Source organism: Convolutriloba macropyga, chromosome 10 (assembly GCF_964194025.1).
Source record: "Convolutriloba macropyga chromosome 10, txConMacr16.3, whole genome shotgun sequence".
In the NCBI taxonomy this organism is placed as follows: Eukaryota; Metazoa; Xenacoelomorpha; order Acoela; family Convolutidae; genus Convolutriloba; species Convolutriloba macropyga.
In genome coordinates this window covers 32,230,541-32,248,518 of record NC_134477.1, presented here as the reverse complement: position 1 = coordinate 32,248,518, position 17,978 = coordinate 32,230,541, and the positions used below count along the sequence as shown (strand labels likewise).

General features: G+C 35.1%; 1 protein-coding gene across 1 annotated transcript in view; it reads left to right on the top strand.

Annotated features, from left to right (window-relative positions):
• The window catches only part of LOC142348454 (uncharacterized), a 53,300-nt gene that overhangs the window by 8,686 nt on the left and 26,636 nt on the right, over nucleotides 1-17,978 (top strand). Inside the window, exon 2 of the mRNA XM_075399816.1 lies at nucleotides 5,000-5,246. Coding sequence (XP_075255931.1) covers nucleotides 5,000-5,246 — 247 coding nt within the window. The remainder of the gene's footprint in view (nucleotides 1-4,999; nucleotides 5,247-17,978) is intronic.

Here is a 17,978-nt window from a genome sequence, read left to right as displayed (position 1 = left end):
AAATAGTGAGAGAGGGAATTGTGACGTAGGCTACAGCTTCTTTGTAGACCAAGTTCAGTTCACAGACATGATAAAATGCTAGACAGCTAACGAAATTCTTCAAGAGACACACCCAAAGCCTAGACCTCTCTATCACGGAACGTTCAATTTAAATGAATTGACACCAACAACGAAGCTGAATGTTAACAGCTGCATAATTGAGAAGCGATCTCCAAATAGTTTTGGTAGCTCAGGAATCGGATACTTATCATTGGTTTGATTCACTCATTAGGTTTGGATGCAAGAGCTCAATGCTTGAAGATTCAGTTGCGAAGTTGGCCAATTCAATTGGTTCCATTGCGCAAGATTGAAACGATTTTCTACTGTCGATACTTTGCACTGCTCAAAAATCAACGTGTGCGAACATAAGCATAGGAGTGACATTTAAACATTTACCTGGAAAAGTAGTAGCTGAATTGACAGGAGACATTTTAGTTCAATTTTTTGATACTCAGCAGTTAGCAAGAAGGCCTCCTTGTGATATCGAAGGATCTGTACATGTATTTAGACATCTAATAAAAAATCAATGGTTTTGGCCTGCTGTTACTTGACGCAAAAGTGCTTTCAAAATCAATCAATCACCATGCTGCCCTTTTCAACGCCAGTGAACACCGGTTACGAGCCTCGACATTTTTATTTAACAGATACCAAAGAAAAATACAAGCAAGTGCTCAACACAAACTTTGTCATGTGCTGTGAGAAAGGCAAAAATCAGGGGGATCCATTTTCCAAGTTTCCATGGAGTTTCCTTGATGCCTTTGATTGAAATTTCTCTTCGAAAAGATATCGGAAAAAGCTTCTGCTAGCGCTAACTTTGAAAAACAAAAATAATTGAATTTGGGCCAAGGTTTGGCTATTCTCTAGAGCCCCGCAAGACTAATCTGATTTGCAATGAAAACCACTTTGCTGCACCTCAACGCTGTTCTGATAAGCTTTTTTTGAAAAATTTTACAGGAGAACGGTAAATAGGGGTTTTATTGCGGCACTAAAAGTTTGCAAGACTTTGTTAAGCAAAATATAAGGAAGCTGCTGATGAAAGTTGTACCAGCTTGATTAGAGTTGCACACGCTTGATGAGTGTTGCACCAGCTTGTGAAGAATTCCATCAACTGTTAGATGACAAATTAAGAAGAACATTCCTATAAGCTGTCAGAAATGTTCGTAACATGCATGACGTGATGCGTAAGATTTTCAGCTCATCAGCAAAAAACAGTGCTTTGGGAATAACGAACTCCACTAGCTACGCCAAATATCATTTCGATGTTTCCAAAGTATCATCAAGTTTGATAGCAGTTTCAATTGCGAATGCAACTGAGTTAAACGCTGCGGAACATAAATCAAACTTCATTAGGAGAAAGCAGTAACTTATAAAAAAATGAAAGGAGGTAAATGTAAGCTACAACTTGATTTGTCAGAGCAGTTAATCAAATCTGAGAAAAAACGGAAGGAAAGAAGCTTCGAAAGTGGAAATTTGTGAAGTTTGCAGCAAAAATTTCAGAAACAGATCATTTTGACTGCCGAGTTTTTTTACGCCGTAGCTCAACTCTATGGGCTCCAAGGAAGAAATGTGAAAATTGTAGTAGATTCACATTTCCGGGTTTGGCATGTTCTCATCTGTAAAAAAAGGTGGCCTCCAAAGGCAAAGGCATTATAAGATAAGAGCTTTGTTAGGGAGATAGACTGGCTTGCGGCTGCCGTACCCCCAGCAAAACAGTCATCAGAGAACACTCATAGAACAAGCCAGCTCTAAGAGCCGATCTCATAGTCAGCGCAGTATCGAATTTTCAAGAAGCTGCCTCGATTGATAACTGTGGCTGACATTGAGGCAAAAATCTTACTTCAACGGAAACTTGGTAGACGTCAAACCTTGTTTAAGAGGTACCAGATGCCAACGTCGATCATTTCAATTCGAAGACTGAGCATTATTGCTGACTGACTACTAATTTAACCAGAAGCAAAACATGCCCAACTTTCATAATAGCTAGCCCAAAAGTTGGGGACAATTTTAGAAGCCGAGTAAAAATCTCGCAGAATGATTGCTCCAATTTTGAAGCTAGCAATAAATGGACTATTGATAAATGGACTGTTAATAAACTCAACTAATGGACTGTTGAGTTTAATTGTAACCGTGTCAGCAATGAACTAAGTACTATATATTATAACGGAAGTAAAATCCTTGGCATATGACTTTTACTTCCAATTAAAGGCAGAATCTCCCGTTGGGATTCAATACTGGCTATGCGGAGAGATAAATCGAAAATTAAATTGTACTTTTCTATCCAATTTGTAACGCAGGTTTGTATCAAAAGTATAAGTGCAGTTGAAATTGAGTTTGTTTCCTTTGTTTTATAAATAACTCGCAGTCAAAAAAAGTCAACTTGATAAAAAAAACCAATAGAGCTCTAGTTCGGTAGCAGTTCATTGCATAAGGGTAAGAGTCTATTGCCGTTTACGATTATTATTTTTGAAATAGGTTTTGAAATGTTTGAAGAATCAGTATCCAAAGATAAATGAAATTCAATATTTCTTTGCAATTTGAAAGTGGTTTCCAATTTGCCGTCTGTTTTTCTGTTAAGTAAACTGTTTAGTTTTCAGATTACCGGTTACACATCACATATGTGGCAAAGCAAGCAGCAGGGCTAGCACATGACATGAAATGTTGAAGGATCCTGATTTATAGATTAAATTCTTCAAGTGAATTTTTTGGCTACTGAACTAACTTTGACAGCAGTCGCTAACCTCTGATAACTGCTTGCTCACCAAAAAACAAATTGCAATTTATCAAAACTATCGCGACGTAAGAAAATTGTCACAAGTGTAACCATTTCACTTTTGATTTCCGAGAGAAATTCAATTCAATGTTTTCATTTTCCTGAATGTCCCATATTGTATTCACAAGACAATCCTTATGTATACAACGATATTTGCGCGATTATATTTGCAGTTGTGATTCAAGAAATTTTTGTTTAAATATTCTAAGGTGACTTATTGGAATGGGATTTAATAATTTCGCGACGATTTGATGCAAATAAAATGAAGACAACAAAAAGATAAATGTTCTTGTTTCCTGTAAAAATTTTGCTACGCACCGACTTGCAAGATTCATTGCCATAGCGGTCCTTCATTTCACAATACGGATTAAGGAAACCGAAACTGTTGCTCTGCAAACAACTAGGTTCGTTCATTATGGCTGAAGGACACTATTTTCTCTGATACTTTGATCATTTGCACGAAACTATTGAGGCAACCTAAGCATAAATGCACCAAATGAAAAAAAAACACTCGAAGATAGTTAGTCCCTTTATCTGCGCTACATAAAAACCTGTAACATAACCGACTAACGTCGGGCAAATTGCTCTCAAAACGACCGGCGAGCGACTGGCTTCGTTAGTAGCTAGCCACAGTTTAATGAGACTACCTTCAGCTTGATTCGACTCTGCAGTTTTTAGTTTTCTAGCCTTTTTAGTTAATAAATCAAATATACTGATATTTTAAAAATTTGCAAAAATTGCAAAATTTAACATAAAAGCTGCCTGATTTTGCAGTCAAAATTTTCGAAATTATTTTTTGTCTCTGGAGTTATGTCAAGTAACCCATTTGCAAGAATTGAAAAGCTTCGTTGGCCAGTAATGATCGTTAAACTCAAAAAAGGACAAAAATGATCAAAAATTTTGAAAACAACCGCAAAATTAAACAAAATCTTGCTAAAATTCAAGATAGTAAAATCTTCAAAAACATTTCATTGTCTCAGTAGACTATCTGGTATCCCTATTTAAAGCTTTAAATAGTTTCACTCGCTCATAAAGATCCATAAACTTGGAACATTATAATATTTTTCCGAAAATTTGAAAAAAAAATATCAAAAAATTGCTAATGCTAAAGCTGGAGTCATTAAAAAATTAATAACCACTCCAATAACCTATAAACTCTGCAACAGCTTATCATTAAACCTTGGAGCAGTTCCTAGGACTCTGGTGACGGAAAAAAATGATAAAACGTTCAAAAAGATTCAAAAAACTTTGGCAAGTTTTATCGCTAAAATTTGTCATATTAAAAGAAATGGAAGTAACTCCAATGCAAAAAAATTTCCACGTTTTGTCAAAATTATGCGAAAATTTGTGATTTTAAAAAGTTGAAACCATTCCACTACCAATAGAAACTATGCAGTAACCTATTATAAAACCATAGAGGAGTTTCCTTGACACCTAGGGCTGAAAGAACTCAAAAAATGACAAAAATTGTCAAAAAGCTTGAACAAGATTGTGAAAATTAATATAAAATTGCGCGTTTTTAGCCATCGGTTGTTCGAATGTAGCCAGGGGTTGTGTGCAACTGGGGGTTAATGGGGAGGGAGGGGGCTGCGCAACAGTTGGGTGGGGGCGATAACGCTGTGGGTGGTGAGGAAATAGGGGGGGGGGGTCAACAGTGGGAGTGTCGTCAACCTCTAAGAACCGCCATTTACAACATAAGTATAAGTCTCCAAAACAGTTTGAGCTGAAATGGAGCTGAAAGGCTCTAAGAGCACTTAATGCCCGCTGGGCGCTACCTGTTTATCCCGTTATTGAGGACGAAAAGTTAAAAGCGTCAGACGAAAAATCGGTCAAGCGAAAAATCGCATAAAAGAGACCGACAGGACAAATATAATTGCTACAAACTGCGTTTGAGAGCAATTAAAAACATTTTGATTTTCTAATGCGAAATCTGATTTTTGTTTCCTCTAAGAGTAAGAGTTTTGATAATTCCTTGTCACTGAATTCCTTGATATTCCTTGTTAATGAAACTCCTGTATCTTTATAAAAAAGATACGAAGAACTTATATAGAGTTTAAATCACAAACTAGTTATCTGGAAAATTTTTCAACCAAAAAAGTTTTTGCAAGATTTGAAAAATTTACATAGTCAGTTTACATCCTTAATCGCCTTCAATCATATCTGTGCCGTTTTTACCCCCAACTTTTTCAGGACTTCGATTCAAGTATGAATTCCGATTTTGGTCTGTTTGGTAATGGGGACTTACAACAGCCACTACCACCCCCTCCCTCTCCATACAACCAACAGATGAGCAGCAGCAACTCTTTCGTAGACGACCTTACATCAGCTGCAAAAAGACTGGCTTGGGGTGACCGGAGATTGATGGTGAAGAGCCGGTCTTTTCCTTACAATGCCAGGTACTTCGGAGGCTCACCTTTTTACAAACGGGCAGCTGAAAGTTAGTACCTTAAAGAGAAGCTAGTGAAAGAAAATTTTTTAAAGTATCTCGATAAGATCTTGTTAGTCATATCAAGAAAATGAGATATACACTAACTTGTAACATTGTTGCATGTGTTTCAGAGAATTAGTTATTTTATCGAGACCCAGACATGCGTGTCAATATTTATCAATAATTCCTTACATTAACAAGAACCTGATAATCCAAAGTTTTTTTCAAGAAAATCCAAAATCGTCTACTTGAAAAACAAATATTTTAAATTTTTGTCTAAATAGGTTCCTTTGGATTAATATTTCAGTTCAGTTATACTAAGCATAACTCGGTGGAGAAGACGAGTGTCCTCAAAGCATGTGAAACATTTAAGATTTCACTCAAATTTTCACGATTCTTGAATAGATCGTGCGTTGAAATAATTTGTCTTCATTGGATGCTAATCCATCGTGTTGGTAATTCCACTATTTCTTTTAATTTAGTGGCAGTTAACTAATTTTTCAATTAATTAATTTATTCTCTTAACTAATGTTCCCTTATTCAATTAATATTCATACCTTTATAAACGGACTACTATGGCCATTATAATTGGTTTCAATTGATCGTTTAAACAGTGACATTTCTTGTTTTTTTCATGTTTCGCTATTTATATTTACTAATTGTGTAAATAGTATCAAATTAAGCTATATATGTATAAAGTTGTACATCACAATTTAGCATCGCATTCACGAGGCTGCATGCTGGGAAACTTATATTTTTTGCAGTTTTCTTTGAGAAGAAACATAACAAACAAATAAATTCCAGGAGTTATGAACAAAAGCATCTGGGCAAAAATAACAATTAACCTTTCTATTCCAACAGTAATAATAATAATTGATCATATTTCAATTCTTAGAATGTTGTGTGCAAGAAGCAACGAGTTCTGAAACAAAAGCAAATTTATGCTTAGTGAATGACGTAAGGTGAAATTAATTCAACTTGAACAAAATGTAAGCTCTATTTCTGCTTTTTAAGATCATACTGCAGTCAAAACAATTTTTAGGAGAACTAAGCTTGCGCGTTGTAAGAAAGGAAAGAACATGCCTAAAAAGATTACAATCATTTTGTCAACGGTAATGAATCATCCAAAAAATTCAAAGATTAACTTATTTCTTATTTTAAAAGGAATGAAAATAATTTGAACTACAAAAAAGTAACGCGGTTATGTTTTTGTAAAATCTAACAAGATTTTGCGCAAGCAAATTAGTGATTTCAAACAACTTGGCTATGTTATCAGATCTTTGATACCGTTGCAAGGGGAGTTTGAATAAACAGTAACACAAAAAAAGTAAGTGCTTTACAAAGCAGTTACAGAATATTGATTTTCTTCCAGCTTCACTGTCTAACTAAAAAACCATCTGGTAGTTAATACGAACAAAGAGGCTCGTTAATGTGCGTTTGCACATGATTTTCCTACCGGCGCTCATCTACAGGTTTGACTTAACTGTCTTTTGAACTACAATTTTGGAAAGAGATAATAAAAAATAGATGTTTGAGTTTAAGAAAATCGTTACACAAGCAAACTAATAACTGAATTAATAATGCCATGCCTCATTACAACAAGATCTTCCATTGAAAAGACTAGGAGAAAAAACATCAACAACAAAAAGGGACTAAAACAAAAACTCAATACACGGCAGAAACTCAATACCTTAATTTAAAAGCACCTAGTAACAACGTCAAATTACAGTCAGACAAAACCCCAATTACACAAATTTACTTTTTTCTAACTAAACATCAGATGGGATTTTTCACTAATAAGAGAAGGTAACAAGTCGACGAAGAGAAAAAATAATTAGGTGAAATTCAAAAATCAATCAACATTTTTCAAACCAAATAATTTCAAAAGTCTTAAATTATTTAGCTTTTAACAAAATAATTCTTAATAAACTCAGTAAAGAAACTTAATGGAACCAACTGAACCTGTATCTGGTTAGATTAAGCAATAGCAACGCACTAAAGATGCAGAAAAACTCAAAAAATTAGAAGATGAATTTAAAACCTTGAGAAAACACAAACTAGTGAAGCCATTTAACTCATTAGCTATTATCTGAAGATTATGTATCTTTAATTTAACTTCTATTTATACTAATTCAACTAAAATTATACTGAATGAATAAATAAGATCCATTGCGTCAAATTTGAAAATCATTCGGATTACGCGATTGTTATTACGCGATTGTGCTAAAGGAAGAGAAAAAAAAACAGAAGTACACCACCCGAATAATTTTTTATGAAATTGCATATTGTCCACCAAACAAAACATCAGTTACGCCATAAAATCAGTAAACATGTTATTTTTAAAATACATGGCATTGTATGGGACCTCTCAATGATGAGACTAAGTTACAAACTGACGAAAGAAACAACAAAAACTGAAAGAATTGAAAAATCCTGAAAAATCTTAAAAACATATAGAAGCATAAACTTTATGACTATTCGCAATAAATTGATTGCTTCTAGTAACATCATTCATTCAATCCTCAAATACAAGCTCATGGGATTGCGAACAAGAATAAGATTGACTTACAATTCATGAAAATAAGTTTATTATCGGTTAATGTTAAAACAAATTTCTTTAAAAGTTTTCTTCAAAGCCTTAACAGCCATTAGCTGTTCACTGAAAGCTCTAGATAGGTTCACTTAATGATCATTAGGAAAACTAGTGCACTGTTAGTTAACGTAACTAGGCCTAAGGACTCTAAAAACCTGGCAAAACTTCAAAAAGAAAATCAAAATTACCTTGAAAAATTACGAAAACTCAAAATCTCAAAAAAACACGAGCAATTCTTTAATAACATTTTTTTTTGTTCATTAGGAAATCAGGATTTTCATCAACGCAACCTAGATAAGAAAAATGACAAGTCTCTTGGTGACCCAAGAAAAAAATATGAAAAGTTTTCTAAAAGAAGAGCTCTCAAATAGAATTCAGTTTGTTTTCCTATTAAACTCCTCTATGAGACCAGGACTAGCCTTCTTAGGGGTTTTCGTTTATTAGGAACTCAAGATTGTTTCCTCTTGTGGCGTGAAAAGTAATTTTTAATTAAAATTTTAATAAAAATGTCTTAAGTTGAAGAAAAATTACACTAAAAGTGAACAAAATCATGTCAATTAACACGTTTTCACACAAAACTTCAATCCTCGATAAGTCCTCGAAAAAAAAACGAACTTCAAAAAAATCTTTTTTTATTTTCGAATTCTACGCTGGACGAGCTTTTTAATGATACCACTCATATTTCTCTACAATGTATATATATCGATCGGCCAAAACTGTCTGAACAAAAACTATTTGAGTTTATAGTTTCTCCCCCACAATTGGGGTCGGAACAAAAAGGAATGTAAAATTTCCCAAGTACTTTTTTTCAAGAGCATTTGCTTTCGTTGAAATGAAAAATGAGAATTTTAACATGTAGAGTTTTTTTATGATCAAGCAATATTAAATTATTAGATTTGGTTTTGTAGATTCAAGTCATATGATGACTCAAAATAGGATGTGATTTAGATTTTGATTGCCAATTTAGGTTCCAGTGTTGTCAGAACAATTTACCCAATTCCATTGTGCCCAAATCCATTATACCCAATTGCATTATACCTATTGCCTTTATACCCAATGCTTTCGCTATTTTCGTCCAATAATCGGACTACAAACTAGCAACCGAATAATACATATGTTTTAACGGGCCATGCCTCAGTGGCCCGTAGGACTTGATATGAAACTGTCAAAACCGAACAAAGGATTAAGTTATCCACTTCAGTATTTAAAGATTACGAGTAATAGCGACTGCTAATTTGTAATTGGATTTTTGATCGGAAATATTAAAGTGCATAGGGTATAATGGCATTGGGTATAATGACACGGAGTATAATGGCTTTTGGTAAAATGTAAGGTATCCGTTTTTCCCCTGTGATCTTCTTGGTGACTTGCAAATGGGGGACATTTCTGCTCTTACTGCAGCGGCTCTTCTTCCAACTTCATTAAATTTTCAACAACAACAGTTTAGAAAGTATGGGTTTCTCAATGAAAAACATTTAAATTCAATTTTCCGCTCAATCAACTTGAAAAGGTGTGTTGAAGCAAACATTTTTCCAATATGCGAAAAATACAAAGAGAATGAATTTGTGGTGTCAGATTTTTCATACACTGGAGTGTCTTTGTTGCTGCTTGATAAAAATTACCCAGATCTGTTAGTCAGTTAAAATCAGAGCTGGAACATTAACTTTTACAGACTGGATTTTAGCCAGGCCAGCTTTCTGAACATGTCTCACTTTGCAATTTGCAGCATGTTCTGCAGAGAAAATTATTAGTGATTCATCCTACGCATTATTTTGTTATTATTAGCGTTGCCAGTGAAGCTTTCACTAACCAAATGTCCTCAAGCTGATCATTGCTAATTATCCGAACTCAATTTATCTGAGCAGGCTAATTACCCGCCATTTTGTCGTTCAATGGCTATCTCTCATCTTAATTTGTCCAAACAATTAAACCAATTAAGCTCCCTAATCTGTATTCATAGATCAGGCGTTTCATGCCCTCTACATATAAACTAATGAAAAACTCATGAATAAATTTGAATTAAAATAAAAAAAAATAAACAAAACATTTAATAACGTAAAAAAAACAATTAATGATGGAAATAATAAGTTAATGTCTGTTTATATGTGTTCTGTTTATAGGTACTCCGATCTCCTGCTCTTTTAAAACTTCCAACATTGTGAAAATAACTGCTGTCGCGCACTGCTGTAACTGCTGTCATTGTGAATATAATTGGTGCTTGAAACACTTAATTTGACCCCGTGATGTCGTTTGCTACACGTTAACGAGCTGATGAATACAACAGCGGCGTTCCAGATGTGTCCATCTGAAATTCCAGGCCAGAAGAGGTCGGCCCACGTCCACCGTCTTCAGCAGTAGCACGTCCCACACCCGGCCAACATTATTGTTATCAAACTGCTGACCGATATCATCCAATGGTCCCATAGCACGTGTTTGATAAATAACTTGACGATTTTCATTGTTGTATGCCAATTCTTTGTCGACCGGGTCTTGGACCATTACAATTTTTCGACTGCTTTGTGACAGAATGATAATTGATGGACGTCAGATGTTCAACTAGCTTTGATTTTTGCTTTTGAAATAGAAACGAACAACAAGGCTCTGAAAAAGATCAAATATCAACACAGTAATCAAAGTAATCAAATTTGTTCTGCAATGAATCGACTATAGGAGCTAAGGAATCAAACATGATCAGGCACGGGACCATCTGATAATTGATGGCAAATTGCCTTCTAATGTTTAACATTAAGGGTGCCCCCAACCAAACCACGCTGCTCTGCGACGGTTAAAGGTACAATTTAAACATCAAAACCGTAACCGTATCAGCAAAACCGGACTCTAACTGTTTAAAAATGAATCAACAGCTCTCTGCAGGTAGATATTTAGAACTGAGAAGAGCAGAGCATCAACATACAAGAGTTCGTTCTGAGGAACCAATTCCCCCAACGCGACGCATCCTCTACATCAAAATTATCCATTGCACCCGAACCATCAGCTCCAACCCCCCCCCCCCCCCCCTCGTACACCCCACTCTATCAGTTCTAATCAGAATTAAGCAATCAGACATGTATCGTTTTTGGGGGGTCTGGTGTGTTGTTGGCCGGGTGTGGGAGGTGCTCCTGCTGACGACGGTGGACGTGGGCCAATCTCGTCTGTCCTGGAATGTCAGGTGGACACACCTGGAACGCGGTTGTCGTGTTCATCAGCGTGTTAACGTGTAGCAAGCGATAATATAACGCGTTGTTTCAAAGAAAAATTTACACTTGAATAAGAATTGGAGGGGGTTGTTAGTTGGTCCTTCCCACGGGTCCTCTGGTCTTTCCCACTATAGCCCCCTCCTTGAATTAATACCCCCACCCACCTCCTCCCCCCCCCCCTTCTAGCCGCACAGAAGTACTTTCCCTGCAACACATTTTCCACCTTTTCCACCTTTTCCGCCTCAACTATTTTGACCGAAGCCTTCCTGGCAGCAAAAGGTGGGGGCGGCCATCTTTAACATCAACCTGCCTCGTTTTCGAAATTTTCAACTTGAAAGTTTTATGCTTGAAAACTTTCTCTTTAGATTGAAATTGTATCCAAAATAAGGCAGGCTGCTTATTAAAAAATCAGAAGGATAATTAGCATGCTGAGAGTAGATGAATCATGGTAATTAAGAATGCTTAGCTAAAGGCCATTCGGAACGTGAAACTTCACATAATAAACGAAGCTTTTCAGCTCTGTCACAAATCTGGATAGACTGATTAGGCACTTTATACTTGTAAAACACTGAATCAGTTCTGTTTTAACTTCGAATTGAATGATCCAGTAATGAATTAATCTGACATTCACGTCCGGGTACCCAGATGCCCGACATTTTCTTGAGAAAAAGCGCAATCTTTAAGATTTTTTTTTGTTTCTTGTTCAGAAATTTTTTTTATTGGAATTATCTTTTAAGGTCCTTTTGTTGTATAAATGCAAAACATAGACATTTAGTGTCGAACGAATTGCCGTTGAACGTCAAGTACGGGGTCAGTTCAGGATGCATTCAGCCGAAACTTAGGGAGACTAATCTAATTGGGAAAAAATTGTACGACTGCATTTCATTTTCTTGGCATTAAGAGTGTTGGTTAAAGCGTTGATTTCAAAGCGCAATAATATTTATCATCTATATTTATATTTACTAAGTTAAAAAAATTAACTGATTAGCAATCTTTTTCATGCAAATTTGATAAAAATGTAAATATGAAATTTTCTTTCTGTTCAGCAGAAATTTTTTGTGAAACGCTGTCCACCGGTTTTTCACCAAGGCCAACTTTCTAATTTACTTTTCCACAAAACTATACTATTCTACTTAATTAATTGCTCAAAATACAATTTTTAATTGAGCTAAGGTTAGCAATTATGTACTGCCGATCTTTGGAAGAAAAGTTAATTAGCCTTTGCTGCTTTCATCTCAACGTCATTTGTGCCGCTAATTGATGCTAATAAATTGTGACATATTGAGTGAGAGCTGCGACATGTCACACAAGCTTCAGAGCTGAAAAGACAATTTTTCTTGACAAAATGCACATGACTTTCAGAAAGACCTTCACAATTTCGATCGCAATTTTCAAAGAGATCTGGAAATTTGCGATTTCAGAAGGTATTGGCGTGCAAAAATTGTTGCAATTTCAGCTCCTTCTTAAATTAAGCGAAAAATAAGTCAATATAGCAAAAAAATATTAGCTAAGAGCTTCTAAAATGTTCACATGTATTCTGTTTAATTGTTGTCTGATGCTTGAAGGTAGTGACCCCTTTGAATATTTGTGCTCAAGAGTATTAATCAGGACACAGTCCATATTTTTGAGACTAACTTAAATTTAATTCGATTATGATGCCATTGAAAGGGTGCTAGGACTATTGGCCTACATTGCTTTAGCCGAAAAGGGAAAATGAGAAACTGAGACGGCGCTTGATTCTGATTGGTCGAAAACCGGATTGGTCAAAATATCACTAGATCGCTCAGCCATTACAATTGCTGTGCGGTCGGTTTATCGGCCTAATTTTTTTTTTTTTTGGGGGGGGGGGGGGGTTGTCGGCTAAACCCCCCAGTCGGCTAAGTCGGGATCGCCCATTGAAAGGTATGATGGTGCGTCAATAATGAATGATGATCTATGCCCTTAAGAAACGGAAAAGCGTTCAATTATTTCACAAATTGTTGAAGAATTTCGTTCACAGTTTTTCCTCATTTTGCATCACGCCATACTCATAATTATGTTAAATAAATCGCTAGATCATCTTCTAATAATTGATACTCCAGGCTACGGTCCAAGGCCAAAAGTTTTTTCGTCCGGATCAAAATGGATGCACCAGGGTGCGTCATGCGCTCAAGTTACACGGTCTGGAAACATAGGTGAAAGCACCAACGTCTGGAGATATGTGCATATTCTGTCTGGAACGGTCTGGAACTGAATTTCGGCCAGGGATTTCAGGCTGGGAATGTTTCAAACTAAAGTATAATGTTTCACATATACGCATACTTGCACACCATTTTACCCTGCACAATTTGAACGAAGAGTAATCGGAGATCTAAAAATCTTGTTTAAGATAACAAAACATTTTTGGCCAACTGTATTAAGTTTAGAATTCTAAGTTTTTCAGATATACACATAAAGGCACAATGAATGAATTGTTTTCGTACGTTTTTTTTTTTATAACTAGAGCACCAAAACATTAATCAACTTAAAATTTTGTTCCGTCCTAATTTCTATAAATTTCTACATTGTAAAAACTCCCATTTTCAAACTATAAATTTGGATATTTTTGACAGTTCTCAACTTTTCATTTAGTAAAATTTAGCAATTTTCAGTTTGGCAATTTTCAAGCTGCAGGTGGACTTTTCTGGCATTGTCTGATTCCATCAATTCAGGACTGGTTAAAGCAATCTTGGCTACAATAGGAGGCAGAGCTTTTCCTCCCTCAAGATTCAGAAATGGTCTCTTATAAAATCGATTGAGTATATAATCAGCCGCATTTTCACTTTGACCACTCATCCTTCTATTGGTGATGAAAACCAAAAGAAAAAGATGAAATCCCATGACAGTAGTCAATTTAGGAATATGCTTAATCTATTTTTGCTTCATGTCAAGAGAGAAGCAAAATGTGTGCCGTCTACGAAAAATTAGGTCATATGTTCATGAATTTATGAAAAGAGGTCACATTTGAGCTCTTATTCACTTAAGCTTACGTAAATGCAGTACTATATACAGCATAGAATCCAGGTATTTATACATTCCAAGGACCAAAACACTGGTAAAAAATTTAGCAGTTAAGAATGATGGATGTCTATTCCTTTTCCGATCTTTTAAGAAGGAGCGCAACTTCTATTTTCATTTGATGATGAAAAAACAACGAATATCAATGTATTTGAACGCTATAGTTGAATCAAGATTCAAATTGAGGAATTGTCAGTTTTAGTTCTTTGACTCTCAAATGACCCCTAGTCAACTAATTTCAGTTTAAAAACCCAATATGGCTGAGATGTACTGGATTTAACCAGATGAAAGCTTTAAGATTACCTAAGTCGATGCAATCGAATTACATGGCCTGGAAAAGGCTTCGAGCGCACTTTTCTCTGGACAATAGTCTGAAACTTCTCTGATCAGAGCTCAATTCGGTCTGGGAGGTCTGATCAGAGGCCAATTCGAGAGCGCGCTAGTCTGATCAGAGGCTGATTCGAACTAATTATTTTTTCAAGTTTTTTTGGTTTTTTATACTAAAAGATGTTGTCTCTGCCAAGAGTAAGCAAAACAACAGCATTCTTCTCAACGATTCATCAACAGCTTGATAGTTTGATCAGAAACAATGGGTCCAGTTGACAGCAACTGCTGGTACCCTTTTGAAAGGCTATGGAGTAACTGTAGATCAAGACGTTATTATGCAAAGATGTCTAAGTGCATCTCTTAGGTCAAAAATGTGAATTAATGCAATGTCAATTTTTTTTCTGCGCTTGGGTTTTCTTTTCATTAGCAATAATTTTAGAAATGCCTTCTCCATAGTTGAATAATTTACAGAAAACATCAATTTTTTTTAATTGAATACATTATAACAATATTGGAGGATTTATTCATGTTCAAAACTATCTTCTGCTCAGACTTTATTGAATGCACTTGAGTCTGAGAACAGGTAACTTCGAGCGCACTTTAGTCTGATTTTAGGCTGTTTCGAGCGCACTTCAGTCTGATCAGAGGCGATTTCGAGCGCACTTCATTCTGATCAGGGGTTGACATTAGAGCCCACAAAAGTCTGATCAGACGAGGTTTTCGAGCGCATTTTAAGCGCACACGGAAATTCGAGCATAGGATAGTCTGATCAGAGGACAAATCAGTCCGGATTGGTCTGATCAGAGGTCACTTTTGTCTAGGACGGTCTGATCAGAGGCCATTCGGTCTGGGCCTCAACATGGTTAATAATTTAATAGCGCAAGACAGGTTTAAAATTTCTTGAAGGATGTTGGCTCTTTCACGCATTTATAAACTCAAATCTGTTCTTCTTAGAAAGTGCGTTTTTCTTTTTAAAAATTGTTGCCTGTTACATATTGTAACAACAAAAATCCTTCACAAATCATCAAATTTGAAATCTTGAAAAAATTTCATTTTTTTGTGTGTAAAATTAACTTTTAAGAATTGTAATACAAACAATTTTAATTACACAAACAGCACTGTGAGAAACTTATTTAGGTGTTCTTAATTATGAAAATCAATTGTAAGTATTGCGCGAATTATCAATCACTTCTCATTACCATTGAGAAACGTACTCATAATTGGTGCAACAATGTAATTTGCAGCAAAAAGAGGAGGCTCGGCTACGTTTGTTTGCGCATAATTTTCGGTCCACGCTCAACCGCATATTTCACTTATTTGTCTGCCAAATGAGGAACTTAGAAAACTTTCAAAAATTCAAAACATTGTTCAGAAACAATTGGTATATGACTGAGAAAAATGTTTCCATCGCAAACAACTTAGTACAGTAACAATTGTCACGCTAAAGGACCGATGATAACTACCATTATTAAAGTTACAAGACGAAACAAACAAAAAAATCAAGCAACAACAATAAATTTTTTATATCCAAAACTCAATTTCCTTTTTTTAAATAAAATTAATAAAAAAGTCAAAATACCGTCAAATAAAACTTAAACAGAATAAACTAATTTCAGCTGACTAGAAAAAAATCATGAGACAATCCTTGATGAAATTCGGTAACAAATAGACAAAAAAGAAACAAAAACTGCAAATTTAAGAAATACCTTTATTTTTTTCGAAAACAAATAATCTCAAATAAATAAATCTATCAGAAATCAATTAAAAAATTCAAATAGGTTTAAGTTCACTCAAAGTTTCATATGAAGACATTGAAAACTGTTATTATCAAGAACAAAAACGAACTTCTACAGAAAAAAAAGACAAATACAGACAAAAAAAGAAACAAAAAATTTTGCCAGAAATTGGTTTTGAAGCCGTTAAAACCATTTTCAATTTTTGAAAAATGAATTATTTTCAAATGCGACTTTTTTGAACACCAAAACTGTTAAATATGACTTCTGAATAATACGACTCGGCAACAGGGCAACAGGTAGACAAAAATGACAAAAACAGCAAAGTTAAAAAATATGCTTCGTTTTTTTTGAATAAAATATTTCAGATAAGGAAAACCATTAGAAAACAATTGTAAACTGTTAAACAGATTAATGTTCATTCTTATTTCCACGTGAAGACATTGGGACTGGTTATAAGCCAGAAATTAGCCTTGGTTCACAAAAACAAACGGCAATTACAAGCGCAAAACAGAAATTCAAATAAATTTTGCTAGTAAAATGTGTCAGAGCCGTTAAATCAATAAGCAATGCACTAAAAACATTACATCAGCTCACAATTGAAATACCACAACCTTCTTCAACGCCAGGAATTTGATAAGTAGCCTCTAAAAGTGACACTGGGAAACAAGTTGATATAAATATAGCCTTGCTATTACTGTTTCTCCACCAGAACACATAATTGTTCCGAACAATATGCATATGGAAGATTTGACAAAAGGTAAATATATCAAGAAAAATTGATGCAATTTGGATAATATTCGAGTTAACATGGCAAATAGCCGGCAAGTTTTTAATTCAAGAACACTCTCAATTGAAGCGCATATAAAACCAGCCCTCTTCTCTTCACAGTTAACAAAGATTGTTTCAGCAGTTTTAGGTATGTTAAGCCGGCGAATTTGAACAACGTGGACTAAAGAAATTTACTCTGTGCCATTTTTGAAAAAAAGGACCGATCAAGTACAAATGTATCAAATTTATTAGTGAAAGATTGAGCCAAACTGTTCAGCAACCCTCTTCTATCATTAGAGGTAAAACCAACAACATATCGTTAAAAATTTTCAAAAAATGCTGACAAATTGGTCAAAATTACGTAAATGTTTTGAAACAAAAACAACAAAAAGCATGAAAGGTTCAGGACAAAAATAGAAAAATAGCCACAGTGGAAGAAAAACAAAAAAATCGTTTAAATATTTAATCTTAGCTGGACGGGCATTTTAATGATACCACTCACAGCCTGTCTACAATGAAAATATCGATCGGCCAAAATTGACTAAACATAAAATCCATTAGAGTTTATAGTTCATGTCCCACAGAAGTGAGTCGGAACAGTAAAACATAAGAAGACTAACGTCGCAAAAGTTTCTCTCAAATTACAGGTGGCGCGCAAACTTTTCGTTATGCAAAAAATTCAGATGAAGCTAGTAATCGAACCCGACCTCCTGAGTTCGATTCCTTCACCTCGGCAGAAGCACTAATCACTCTGCTATAAGGACTTTGCCATCGTGTCTCTAGCAATCGGTTTGGTTTGAACAAAAAATTTTATTTCGGAGTGAGAGCACCTGAAATCACCTAAAGAAGTGCGTGAAAAAGTCACCTAAGAAGTCGAACAAATTTCTCGAAGAAAAGCGCAAAAAACGGTCAAGAGAAAAATCGGTATTAAAAAAACACATAGGTATACAATATTTGCTTTTCGTTTGTGAGCAATTGAAGATAATCTGTAAACTCATATACAAAATGAGAAAAATTTATCTTTTCATTTTCTTATTATTGGACTTGCATTTGAAGGAACTCTAAAGAAATGTAGCTTCGTATC